This window comes from Siphateles boraxobius, unplaced genomic scaffold, assembly GCF_051911475.1.
Source record: "Siphateles boraxobius isolate OS27281-9 unplaced genomic scaffold, OSU_SipBor_1 66, whole genome shotgun sequence".
NCBI lineage: Eukaryota > Metazoa > Chordata > Actinopteri > Cypriniformes > Leuciscidae > Siphateles > Siphateles boraxobius.
In genome coordinates this window covers 25,118,399-25,132,645 of record NW_027509193.1, presented here as the reverse complement: position 1 = coordinate 25,132,645, position 14,247 = coordinate 25,118,399, and the positions used below count along the sequence as shown (strand labels likewise).

Below are 14,247 nucleotides of genomic sequence, written 5' to 3'. Positions count from 1 at the left end.
TGAAGATGACTGTGTGTTGAGCTTCAGGATGCGACGCCGAACTTTCAGTTTCATTTGCAGCATGTTTGCGTGTCAACTTGCTGAATAGATTGGCTCATCTGAGGGTCTATCGATGCATGTTGCAGTAGCACTGTCGTATCTGGCTACTGGGAGCTGGTAACATGCTCTCAAACTCTATTTATTTATTTACGGTTTTGGAAGGAGTAAAATTTACATACGTATGTGGCTTCAACAACCAGATGCATTTACACTTTCCACTCCAGACTGGAATGTGTCTCAAACTACCTCCTGAAGTGGTTTGAGTAAACAAATTCAAATCTATCTCGAAAGCATTTCAGATGGCATTTACACCTGATATTTTCACATCAGATAGTGTGGTATCTATCAGGAGTCATTAAGCAAAGAGCCACACGAGACAGGAGCAGCGATCTTCATCCATATTGTTTACTCTTTCACTTCTGTTCTCACATACTGTACATTACATCATTACACAGCACTTCGAAATAGTCACAATATAATTCAAGCATGAACACAACAGATAGCTATCCAATCAGAGAAAACACATGAACTGATCAAAAGTAAACAGTTCCCAAGGCTTCAGGATTGCTTGAAAAAAACAGGCAGGTGTGTTTGGTTAGGGACGAGACAAAACTCTTCAGGACATGGCCCTCCAGGACCGAAGTTGCCCATCGCTGGACCAACATCGTGCCTTGGAAATATTTGATAAATGCATTTTTTTAATACTGCTGGACACACCTTTTTCTTGACACAGCACATTTCAATTATGAAATAACCGGTTTGGCTTCATGGTCTCAAATTCAGCACTTATCTCCACTTCACGCCTGAATGTCTTTCCAACACGTCACATCATGCCATGGTTGAATGTGCTTCTTTCTGCTGCTATAGACAGACCAGTTTGATGCATGTAATGAAGTTCTCCATGAGTGAGGAGAGATGCACCATTCATTTATTTAAAATGGATTTTAAATAAATGAACAGTTAACACAACTCCCAAGGCATATGCCTTTAAGTGCAATACTCACTGTTTAGTGCAATATCCTACAACTCAGGTGATACTTATACTTATATTTATTTATTATAATATTCAAAACACTGTAAATATGTTCATAATCTGTACATCTGGAAATGTCTATTCTGACTAAATCTAACTGTGATACTTTTTTATTCTCATATATTTATATTTTTATTCTTTATTCTTATAATTTGTAGTATTATGTTTCATGTTTCTTGTTGTATTTGTATAGTCCACTGGAAGCCTCAGCACCAAAACAAATTCCTTGTGTGTGCAAGCACACTTGGCAATAAAACTCTTTCTGATTCTGATTCTGATTTATCAGTTTGTGCCCACCCATATTACTCTGAGTTTGAGCTTTTACCCAAACGAATGGATTTGATTCTTAGATCAGAGTTTTGGTTTCTAAGCAGTAAAAGTAGTTTTAAAAAGTTAATTGTGTTCACTTTTAATGGTTCTTTTGGCATGACATTGTAAAACTCTTTAAAATAGTGTATTTTTAATAATGCAGTTTATTACTCTATCTTTTTAAATAAACAGCACTAATACACCCATTTAAAAATATCATTATTGTTACAAATATAAATAAAAAAACAAAGAGGTGACTATAATAACTATATATGACTATAATAAAATAACACAATTAATAAAATGTAACTCTCTTTATTTTATGTTAGCCACAGACCTTATTGTAATCATAAATCTGAAAACATTTTTCTAAAACCCATAGGAAATTCCTGAGGGAACCCATGGCTCAAAAAAAGGATTATTCTCTTCAGGTTTCAGTACAAAAAGCTCTATTGTGGAAGCTAACCTGTCTTCTAAATTTATAAGCATGTGAGTGTTTGCGTAAATACACGTGTATAAATATTTATACCACTCATCCTTAAAGTACATGTAAAAAGTAAATGCATGTGTTCGTACAGACAGATTTTCATAGCTTAAATTTATTTAAACGGTAATACACTCTGTTTGTTTTATTTGGAATATACACTGTTAAACATTCCACCTTAATTACTTTATTCAAATTCAGGATTTTTTAAAAACTTATAAGCTATATTTCTAATGCAAAAGCAAATAACCTATAATGCCCTCCATAATGTACTGTAAGTTAATTCCATGATACAAGTGACAGATAACAGCTTTAATAAATGGCCTGGAGGACTGCTGGGACAGAGAGCAGCAGGATGCAGGTGAGAGAGAGGGACGAGAATGACTCCGCCCCATCCAGAATTGATGGGTATTCTCTGATAGTGTTAGTCAGGAAGCTGGCGAAGGGAGAGGTCCTGATGAAGACTGTGCTGTTGGAGGATTCCCCGGCAGGGGGAATGGACAAAATACCAGTCTGAATCCACATGTCATTCATTGTACACAGAAGGGGGATGCCGTTGTCATTCTGAATGAGAGTAAGACAGACCGTTACAAACTTCATACTAAACACTCAGTGGAACATTGCCAGGAAACATTACAATTGGATATGGTGGTATGTAGTATTTCAAATGTGTTTCGGTCTGAAAAATCAAAAGACAAGCCCGCAGATACCTGCTGAAAGCTCAAAGACAGTGGCTCTGTGCAGATGTTGATCGGTGAGGTGTCTGAATTATCGCAGTTTACAATGGTGGTCTGGATTTCCTGTAAAGCCCCTTCCGAGGAAAGAAAAACGAATGGGAAATAAATATAATTCTTGAAATGTCATTGAATTTAATGAGATAAAAATCTGCATAATTGGTTATATAAACTCACCTCCTGAATTCCAACCAACTGCTGAACATTGAGTTCCAGGGCCAAAGCTTAAATCATACATGTCAACCGGAACACTGCCAATGTAATAAAATGAATTAGACAGTTCCAAAAGGGCTACACCATTGCCGAACATATTGTTGAAAAAGACATTTGCCACATGAGCCGTCATGAAGTTGCTGGAACAGTCCCATTGGTCAACATTGAGGGTCACTGTCCATCCATTCAAACCAATGAATCTGAAGAATGAGATACTGATGTCAGGGCACAAGTCTATGTCAATCTATGTTTAGGTCACTGATTTCATGTGAAATTAAGTTTTCCTGTTTTGATTACCTGGAAAAGCAGCTAGCAGAGGTCATGACGAATCGGTCAGAGACCAAAGTTCCTACACACATAGGATAACCGTGATAAGATAGTCTAGCCATCCATGGCCATGAACCTGCAGAACCTCCGCACAATGTCGCTGGAGAGAAAAGAGAGAGAGAAAGGGTAAATGGGAGCTAATGGTAAAGTGTAAGTAAGCTTGAATTTCAATAATAAAATTTTGCTTTGTCATAGTGATGTTAACAAACATACGTGGAGTAGCACAGTTCACATTCTCGTCCGGAGGAGTGGTGGAGTTAAAAGTGACGAAACCAGCAAGGCTCGCTCCGATTTGCTCACTGATCCACTGCTGGTACTGAGAAACTCTGGCATACACACCGGGAATGTCAGGCAGAGCACAACCTTCGCCAAAACTCACAACGCCAGCCTGGATCCATGTAGAGCCCTGTTTGATGACCATTGGACCTCCAGAGTCACCCTGTACAATGACAAAGAATTAATCTCTCTCTCTCAGATATTTACTATTTCTAATAAATGTAGTCAAATCGTTCCATGTTGATCATATATATATGTATATATATATATATATATATATATATATATATATATATATGTGTGTGTGTGTGTGTGTGTGTGTGTCTCTGTAGGGTCCTGGTAAACCCTATGTATAAGGCAAAAAAAGGGCCTTTTTTGGTCCCTGTGAGGAAATGATTAATCAGCTTATAAATCAAATGATGTTTTTTTTTTCTGTGATGGTTAGGTTTAGGGTTAGAGGATAGAATATACATATATTATTATAATTAAATATTATTAAATTAAATTAACAAGTACAAGCCAATGGTACAATTGATACCTGGCAGGAATCTTTTCCACCTTCCGACAGTCCAGCACACATCATGTTGTCTGTTATTGTTCCGCCATAATGACAGTTACATTTACTATTTCCAACCAGGGGCACATCCACCTCCTGTAGGATTTGAGGTGAAGGAAGGGATACTGGGAAACAGAAAAACTCATCAGTAACACTTAAATAACAAGCTGAGATGATTTTGAGTAATATACTGATCTTTAGAAACAGAATCAATTTCTTACACCACATTGTCCCAATTTACAACTATAAAGGAATAGTTCACTCAAAAATGGTAATTCTGTCTTTAATTACTCACCCTCCTGTCGTTCCAAACCCGTAAGACTTTCGTTCATCTTCGGAACACAAATGATGATCTTTTTGATGCAATCTGAGAGATTCCTATCCCATCATTGAAAGCTACGCGACTACCACTTTGTCGCATCAAAAAGTTCATAAAGAGATCCATATGTATTGTTTAGTCCAGATTTTTTTTGAAGAGACACAATCGCTTTATATGATAAACAGATTGAATTTACATCAAATTTAGACTTCTTATTTACATTAAACATTCATCAACTCACACATCAGTTGTGGTAAACAGAAGCTCAAGCGGTAACACTTTATAATAATGATCTATTATTAATAAATAACCATGCATGCAGGAAGTAATGAAGAACTAAAGGACTACATGAACAATTCAGCTACTACTATTAACTAATAAAGAAACAAGCTTAGTAATATACAATTTAGGAGATTATTCCTTATTAGGTAATCAATAATTACTTAATGAGATTAGCTTCATTAATAACTATTAACTAACTGTAATCAGTCATAATTTTTTACTAATAATATAGTCATAAAATACATCACTATTTACTCAAGTGTTACCTAGTCACTATACAGGAACTACTAGTGATCTGGACCATTATTTTAAAGTGAAAAACATCTTTTTCACTTTAAAATAATGGTCCAGATCATAAGTAGGCCTAGTCCTTGAAGAGTGACTAGGTAACACTTAGTAGTGATGAATTTTATGACCATGTTGAGAGTAAAAAAGATAACTGCTAATGTCTCAGACACAATAATGTTGTGCTTAGTTATTATTTAGTAATTCTTTATAATTTGTCATAATTACCTATTAATTCTTAACCCTCTGGGGTCCTTCATTTCAGAGTCACACTCAGGACCTTCGGGTCCAAATGGGCCGGAAGGGTGGGATTCATATTCATTAAAAGAAAATCATAAAAAAATGTTTTACTTGTTTTTTATAATAATTTTTCTTTTCTTTTTTTGTGTTTTGAGAATTTTATGATTTATAATTAATATTTATGCAATAAATATGACCCATTTCCCCCCAGTTTCCCCCCATTGAATATAATAGAAAAGTATTTTTTTTTAAAAATGTTTTTAAATTTTTTTTAAAGCTGTATTTCGTTTTAGAGTCAAGCCTAGACCTCATGAAAGCAATTTTTGAAATGAGATGGATGCCATCTGGTGGACAAACTGAGCATTTTAAAAATGCAAAACACATAGGTAATCTGAATTTATTGGTTTGTTTATGTATAAAAGTGTGTTTGTGTGTGTGTGGATGTGGATGTTTTGCACTCTTGATGTTTTATAGATTCCCCCCTTCACTGTTGTGTACTTTTTTTCTGGATCGTGGCTGATTTGTAGATTGTACGCACAAAAATCTTTTTTCACATTTTTGCCAATTTGCCATTCATTTCCTATCCGGGTCCATTTGGACCCGAAGGTCCTGAGTGTAACAATTTTTTTTACAACCACTTAGATTATTCAAATCCTGTCCCCAATTTTTTTGGATGTTCATATACCAAGTACCAAAAAAGTCACCAAATTTCAGACCATTCCGATGAAGCTATGATTTTTAAAAAATATATATTTAAATGCGTCGGGTCCATTTGGACCGAAGGACCCCAGACAGTGATGGCAATCTCATTAAGTAACTGATTACTTAATAAGGAACTATCTTAGTCCTAAATTCTATATTATTATATATATATTCAATTCGAAATCTTACTGATTTGTTAATATTGTTTCCATATTAGTTAATAGTAGTAGCTGAAGTGTTAACTCATTAGTCCATCATACTTATTAATGACGAACCATTATTCTAAAGTGTTTCCGCTCAAGCATGTTTGCTTGATGTGAGAGAACAAACGAGGTCCATTCACATGTGTTACGTTTGACCTTCCACAAAAACCAATGAGGTTTGTTCTGGCGCATCAGGCAGGTTTGGTTGAAATTCAGTTTATGTTCACTAATCAATGTTTATATGTGAATAAAAGTCTAAGTTCAATCGGTTTATATAAAGCGATCGAATCGCTTCAGGAAATTTGGAGTAAACCGCTCAATTCATATGTATTAGTTTTACGATCTCTTTATGAACTTTTTGAAGCGTCAAACTGGTAGTTGTGTATCTGTCAATGGAAGGACAGAAATGCCTCAGATTTCATTCAAATATCTTCATTTGTGTTCTGAAAATGAATGAAAGTCTTACACGTTTGAAACGACATGAGGGTGAGCTGTGACGTCATGCCCATTCAAAGTGAGGGGGCACGTGCCCCCCTCCCTGATAATTTTTTTGTCACAACTTTATTCCTATTATGCTCCATAATTACCAGGGCCTATAACGACTCAAATATATAGAGGGAATGCGCGTGACGTCACCGTCAGCTGGAGTGATTGATTGAGGCCACGCATACTGAGTGGCAAAAAAAAAAAAAAAAGCGACAGCATTGGTTTTCAGCGTGAATGCCGTGAAAAACACACAAAGCGCGTCTAAAACGGGAACGAGCTTAGCGATTGACTGTACAAGTAGCCTACATTTGACAAGAAATCTGAGGTATATTTTTACAGACTGCCGAAAGCTACAGAACAGAGAAGCAAATAGATCGCTACAATTCATAGAAAAAACTGGACTCTAGGCAGCGAAGCGTGGATTTGCAGTTATCATTTTTGTGTCAATATGCTGAATTTAGTGGTAAAATCATTCTCTGTATATTGTATTGTTATATATTGCAGTGACAACTCATCAATCAAATATTTACCACTGTATATTCTGTATAATTTTACATTTTTAAATAAACACTGACAAAAAACTATACAAGTTTTAAGTCTAGACGATATGATGATATATAACATTGATATAAGTGATCACCTGGATTTAGACCTGCCTATATTGTATTTATATAAAGCGTTCACAGGCAAATTTGCTGTATGTATTTCCCCGGTGTCAAAATCAGGCACATATAACGTTAAATGTTAGAAAACACGATTCCTGGCTGCATGTAAATATCCATGGATCACTGGATCTTTAGTAAGTTGTAAGGAACACTATATTGAGTCCAATCTTTAGTTAAAACTGATAATCGTTTGTTTTACTTGCGTTTTCGCAGTTTCCCCTATTAAATCCAGTCACGCAGATGCTCTTCTGCCACTCAGTCCGGCTGAGGGGGCGTGTTCCGGCGGGAAAGTGACGTTAATGCATTCCCTCTATTCTTCTGGATGTGAAATAAATCGGTCAGCATCAGCCAGCCCCTTTTTCCTAATATGGTGTCTGTGTATATCAAATCTAGAGCGCTACGTGCGTATCACTCTAGTCTCTTTGCTGTGTATCTTCAAACAACTCACTCAACTCGCACGTTGAGCTGGCAATATTTTACAGATGGTCTTGAAGTGGTAAGTGGGCAAAGCAACAAATCGGCATTGAATTAGTTATCGGATGATATTAAAAAGTAGTGGGATTATTTGTGGTTGACCTGGAAATTTTAACTTGATCAAAAAGTTATGGATTTGATTTTAGCTTCGAATTCAGAGCATTAACTTAAGTTGTGTCAGTGTAACGTTATCGATAGCTAGCCTAGTCACTCTGACCGTAAACTAGTTGTCAAACTTCTTTCAAAGTCCTTCATCACATATTAATATTAAAATAACTTAATTTCAGAGCACCACAAAGTCAGACCTCAGCACCTTTATGTACCTTTAATGCAAGATCATTCTTAGGTCACATACCAATTTAAAATCATAACATAAAAACTGCGTAGGCCTAAGTGTACAGTAAGTGTGTGTGTAAACATGCTTTAATGAAGTAGACTTCAAAAGCTTTTGAATTTGAGCTTACAGTTCTTTCATCAACCTGTCTTTTACATAAACTTACAAAATAGATACTTTAACTTAGTCCTCAGATAGAGGAGGGTTGCTGCTAGCTCCGTTAAGGTATTTCTGTCCCTCCCAAACTGCATTGAAATGGTATGTTTAGCAGCCAGAATTTAAAAATTTTAAGGGGGAGAAACCCCCTGACCCATCCTAACATGATCCATATCACCCGTCAGAAAACAATTGCAACGTCTCAGATTGTGCCCCCCCAAAATTTTGTCTTGCATGACGCCCCTGAGGGTGAGTGATTATATAATTTTCATTTTTGGGTGAACTAATCCTTTAACGTGCCTTTTGGTGATTGGATTGCTACTGTCACTAAAAGCAAGGTTTAAAATGCATGCATTTTGCATGCAAATGTGAAGTTTAAAGGGGCCGTAGACCAGTGTTATTTATCATTATTATATATCATTGATTATAGTTTTTTCGTTGTAATTAGTTTTTATATTTCCGATTTTATTTTTATTTTAGTTAAAGTTGTAGTCGTTTTGATAGTATTAGTATTAGTTAACTATAGACACTCTGCGAGAGTGTCAAAAGATCACATTTATGTTCTGACTTTAACACAACCCATCTCTTTTATATTATTTTTTAAAAATCTTTTTGTCTTGATTGTAGGAATATTTAAAAATGCATTTGTTTTCATGAAATGCTTCTTATATTTAAAAATATTGAAATTATACAATAACAGGCTTGGCAATCTCCTGCATTTTAATCGCTGTCACCATATGTGTCCACTGGTTCGGCACTGAGTGGGCATTGCCAATACATGCTTGTGCGGTATACTATAGTGTACAAGTAGTAAGAGTAGTATGCTAGTATTCTTAATTCAACTACTGCTCAACTTTATGCATACAAAGGGAAAAAAATGTTAGGCATAAAATGTATTAAATTGGTATGTATACTTTGGCGTCGGTGATCATATGAGTCAAATATATGGTGGTTTTATCTGGCATGTACTGAAAGCAAACATAGACTATATGTAACCCCTCCGGTCCTACATGCCCCGCTTGGAGTGAGACTTGAACAGGAGTTTCCAGCATGGGAGGCTAACCCTAACCCTAACTGCAGTCTCTAGCTTCAGTTGCTAGTGCGCATCTTGAGATCAAGTGAGTGAGGTCTGCACAACTCTCACTTGCCTCCATTATATTTACACACGGTATATTTTGGAGGAATGCCCCTAAAATGTCAGACAGTGAGCATCTTGGAGCACCAAGTGGTAAGCATCAAAAAATCGTCTTGATTCTTACCTCCTGAATAAATGGTTCCCCATCCTGTGACCCACATCGTGTCAGTGTTGAATGTGCTTCCCTCTGCAGCCAGACAGACTGGACTGATGTAATTAGTGAAGTTCACAGGTGAGGAGAGATGCAACAGAGCCATGTCATTGTTATGAGATGGTCCATCATAGTCTGGATGAACTATGAGTTGAGAGACGCTTCTGGACACTTCGTTTGGATTGGGTTGTTCTTGAGACTGTCGCCCCAGGTACACAGTAATGCTTGTAGCATTAGTCCTGCAAGGAGGACATGACCAAGTGATTACAATCATGATTTTAATCAAGGAGAAGCAAACATGTTATTGAAGATCTTTGTGTTGGTTACCCTGGAAAGCAGTGAGCTGCTGACAGAACCCATTGATTGTTGATTAGTGATCCACCACAGAAATGACTTCCATCCGTGTGAAGGCTGACCTGCCATGGCCAAGCGCCGGCGGACGCATTAACTCCCCCCACGATCTTTGGGTTGAGAGGGGCTCTGCCACACGCTTCAAACAAGAAGTGAGAAAAAGGAACTTTATTCTGACGCTTTCAGGAAAAAAGTTAATATATTGCTCAATAAATGTTATTATTATGTGATGAGAAATTATTACCCATAAGCTGGCAGTCACACCCTAGAGAAATTGAAACAAGACAAGTTTTTAAAACAGACAATCCGATATTCAAAAAACCATCAAGTATCACGGGTTGCTTTAGTAAAATCCAAGGAAGATATGCATGATGCACAGTGAACGAATAAATGATATTTAATATAGACAGAGAACAAGATTACACTACACATTCCAAATAATGTTAACACATGACAATGAGCTGAGCAAGACTAAAGGCTTAAATACACAGAGGATGATAATTGATGGAACGGGGAACAGGTGTGTCACTAATCAGAAACCATAGGCGTTTCTCAATATAAAGTATGCAAAGTTCGGATTTGGGTACTTGGTAGTTCGGACTTGCCAAGATCAAACTCCTGAGGATGGGAGGATGCAAAGCAAAAATATACATAACAAACCAAACTATAAAACACAACCCTGCCTCCTTTCGTTAACATTAAAAAAAAAAAAAAAACCATTAATATGTGGTTCAGGCAATATGTGCATATCTGATAATCTTCACTTTAATAAAATAAAATATTACATAAAACACAACCCTGTCTCTTTTTATTAAATGTCAGTTTTAATGATCAATAATAGCCATTGTAAAAGTCTAAGTAAAAGGTATGAGAAGCTATAAAATAAAGTCAAAAAATTTAGTCAAACGTACAAAGTCAGCGCTCTAGGCTAACGGTAAAGTTAATCCGGTAAGGTTAAATAGCCTAAATATATAAAGTTACGAAACTTTCCAAAACGAGTGACAGGGAACAAATTAAAGATTCATGAGACAATGATCACCTGTTAGATATACACAAGACATATGATATCTCACGTTTAACCACTATAGAGACATCAGAGTCAGCGGCAAATGTCACGGACTAGCCGAGGTAAGGCCATTCTTGGCGGGGTTAATGAGATGATCGCCTGAATCTTACAACTCCGAAAACGTCAGATAAAATTTTCAAATAGGAGCTCTCTTTATAAATAAACCACAGACTTGAGCTTTAAACAACTACATTCTTGCCTGAAAAACTCTTAAAATGACATTTCGTGACACAATGACAGTAGTATTTTTAAATTACGCGGGTGGTAGGTGCAAGATGCATTCTGGGATACCGGGCTGACTCAAGTTCGCACAAGTCACCTCTCAATGCATCCTTGATAAAAGGGGCGGATCAAGAACACATCCGGGGATTTGAACTGGACTTGGCCAGATGTGAACTTTGAATTGGCTGAATTGGAACAGGTCTTTCACAAGTCCACAAGAACACCAGTACAGACAAGAACATGTATTGAGAAACGACTCATGACAGCAAATGAATGACTAGAACCAAGGTAAATGGTGACAATGAAAACTTAAAACTAAAGTAAAACTTTTTATGCGTTTTGGTTCATTTACACGACAGCAGCTTTTTTGAGGGCCTGGAAATGCAAGCTTTTGAAAATGTGATTCAAAGTGCAAGCTTTGAAAACGATACCGTTATCATCTCCTTGTAAACTACAAAAACACGAATTTGTGAAAACGGTGACATCATGCGTATTACGTGTTCAGTCTATAGTGGTGTACTGTTTCTTTAAAAAGTGACCTTGCCAACTGGCCTGGCATGAATAATACAGCGTTTTTAGTCATTGCATGGATCTGTGTGAATGGGGAATGTTTTGACAACACTGTGTCTGTTTTGTGAAAACACAAAATGAAAAACGTTTCTGTACGTTTTTAGAACAAAACGTACACTGAGACTGAAAACTAAACAAGACAGAAACTAAACATGAAGTAGCTTAGGTAGTATGTGAGACACATAGTATCTGCTTACTAAGTAATCACAGATATGAATTGGAAGGAAAACATTTTAATTGCAAAAGTAAAAGCTATCTATTGAAGAATATTTTCTGCAGAATAATATAGAAATTGACTATTAATTACTGTATATGGTAACACTTTAAAATAAGTATACAGTAATAAAGTACTTACAAATAATTTGCAAACTATTAGTTTATAGTTCATTCTTGTAGTCTCTACATTGTTAATACATCAGAATGGCTATGTAAAAATAGTGAGATCTTCGTTGATTGTCACTGTAATTAACAATTATTATTATGTAATTAGCTCAAATGTAAAGAGTTAGATATTGAGTTTGATCGTGTTTTTGTCTATGCTTTGTTAACAACTTAAATAAATAGTTCTCACTTTAGATTAGGTCATGGAAAATGGGAAATTACGCCTATGAGAGTTCACGTAAACCACATATAGCAACATGTAATGTGTGCTTAATGTATTTGTAAACATTTTAAAGAACACTGAATATGAATGCAATTAATTTCTAATACATGCCTAATAATGTCTAATAAAGCACTTAATGATATTTTCCGTGACCCAGTCTAAAGTGACAATAGTTTACGCCTAATAACCAATTAACAATTCCTACAAGCTAGTTAAACTGTAATAATTAATTAGTGTTAATTACAGTGACAATGAATGAAGAACTCACGATTTGTGTATAACCTATTAATATATTAACAATGTAGAGAGTACAATATATTAACTATGAATTAACTATCAACTGATACTTTGTTAATGAGTTCTAAGTACTTTATTACTGTATACTTAAAAAAATACCTGGTAACATTTTAAGGACCACATGAAATAAAGTATTCATAACTTTATAAAGGTTTATAGTATTTGGTCAAATGCTTGGTAGTATTTTATATACTTAATATAATTAATAAAAAAAAACAGACAAGTCATTAAGAATTATAATAAATATAAGTAATATAACTTGTAAAAAAATAAGTATTTATTTTGTCAGGAGTAAGTGAAAGAATTTATAAAGAGCATTTCTATTAAGATAGGCCTTTACCTTTGATTAGAAGAGTGACCACAAACACCAAACTCAGTTTCCAGAACATCTTCATATTGCTGATATCAATGATGACTGTGAACTTATATCCCTTATGGCCTGACGCCTACACTACTTATTTTCTCAGTGAAGTCCGTGTTGCCTTTGGCACACACCTACATGATGAACAGTTCTTACAATTGAGAAGAGAAAAAAAGTATTCAGGCAAAGATTCTTTCACATTAAATGGACAAACTTGACTCTCAACACTAGATACCAGCATATGATCTTTAGATAAAGGACATTTTTATGTTCATGTTTTATGTACTTGCTTTAGAAGACAATAACTTGAAACTATGAAAACAAAATTAAACCTGTAATTTTTGACTTTCTTAAGCATCAAAGGTTTGTCTTTAGATCAATATTTTGAATAATCTTATATTGAATAATTATAGTTATTCTTCTAGTATTCTTAGTGTCTTTGAGCTTTCCAAATATAATATTGATATCAATGTACAATATTATAATTCATTAATATATCAAGTGCAAAAAGACAATATGAAAACCTCATTGCTCTGAAATTCTCCCATAAATAACTAAAAATCTACAGGTTTACACATATTTGCTTGACAATGAAACCTGTTTCCCAGGTTTCAAAGAAACTCATATAGCGCAGAACTATGCAGCATCATAATAGACAGAGTTGAAAAGAAGGTGTGTTCGCTTCTTTATTTCACTGTTATTTTAGTCTGTTTAGAATGCACTTAAAGTAAGGTCTTTGTGGTGTCAGATCTGTATGTGTACAAAGGTACAATGCTAAAAATGACAAGTACTCTCAATGAAATGAAATCTTTCATCGAAAAGGTTTCTTATGTAACAATGATGTATGGAAAAATATAATTTCAGCTACATAATTAGTTAATAACTTAAAGTATATATTATTTTATTATGTTATACAGTAGTGGCCAAACGTAATGTCCTTTATTAAAATATGATTAAAAATGTGTTAAAGATTTTGTAAGCATAATGCAATTGTTTTATTTTTGGTAACGCAATGAAACATGCCAAATTGTGTGGACATCATTTTTGACCGGGTAAGAATTTATGAAAACATTTCTCTTTTTTTGCAAAGTAAAATAATACCTGTTGCTGTGTTTTGCTTTTTTTATTTTTACCAAAAAATTTTGTCAGATAAATACCTTAACCAAGTTTAATGTTTTGTTCCTCCCTCATATTTAAAAAAATCTAAAATATTAATAATATAAAATAATATGTTTAATCCCCACCGTACATTATTTTGTCCACTACTGTACATTGTGCTTATTTATTTTCTTTTAAACATACTTAAGGACATTATATCGTATTTCTTACTCTTGGGAAAGCTACTTTTTTTACTTTTAGTTTATACTTTTATT

General features: G+C 35.0%; 1 protein-coding gene across 1 annotated transcript; it reads right to left on the bottom strand.

Moving 5' to 3' along the window:
* Positions 1–1,964: 1,964 nt before the first annotated feature.
* LOC143722079 (prostasin) lies at positions 1,965–13,079 on the bottom strand. The gene is made up of 10 exons (XM_077213243.1): positions 12,854–13,079; positions 9,999–10,019; positions 9,731–9,893; positions 9,377–9,642; positions 3,954–4,096; positions 3,353–3,578; positions 3,110–3,239; positions 2,777–3,012; positions 2,576–2,676; positions 1,965–2,429 (listed from the first exon to the last, which is right to left on the bottom strand). Exons 1-10 carry the CDS (start codon positions 12,906–12,908, stop codon positions 2,178–2,180), a joined length of 1,593 nt encoding a protein of 530 aa, XP_077069358.1. The 5' UTR covers positions 12,909–13,079; the 3' UTR covers positions 1,965–2,177.
* Positions 13,080–14,247: the final 1,168 nt, after the last annotated feature.

Bases quoted from the DNA above. Each gene is read 5' to 3' on its own strand.
- LOC143722079 (XM_077213243.1), bottom strand. From the start codon at position 12,908: ATGAAGATGTTCTGGAAACTGAGTTTGGTGTTTGTGGTCACTCTTCTA. The intron at 9,643-9,730 runs GTAACCAACACA...TCCTCCTTGCAG, and splicing joins GCAGCTCACTGCTTTCCAGG to GACTAATGCTACAAGCATTA. The intron at 3,579-3,953 runs GTATCAATTGTA...GTCATTGTACAG, and splicing joins GTGGAAAAGATTCCTGCCAG to GGTGACTCTGGAGGTCCAAT.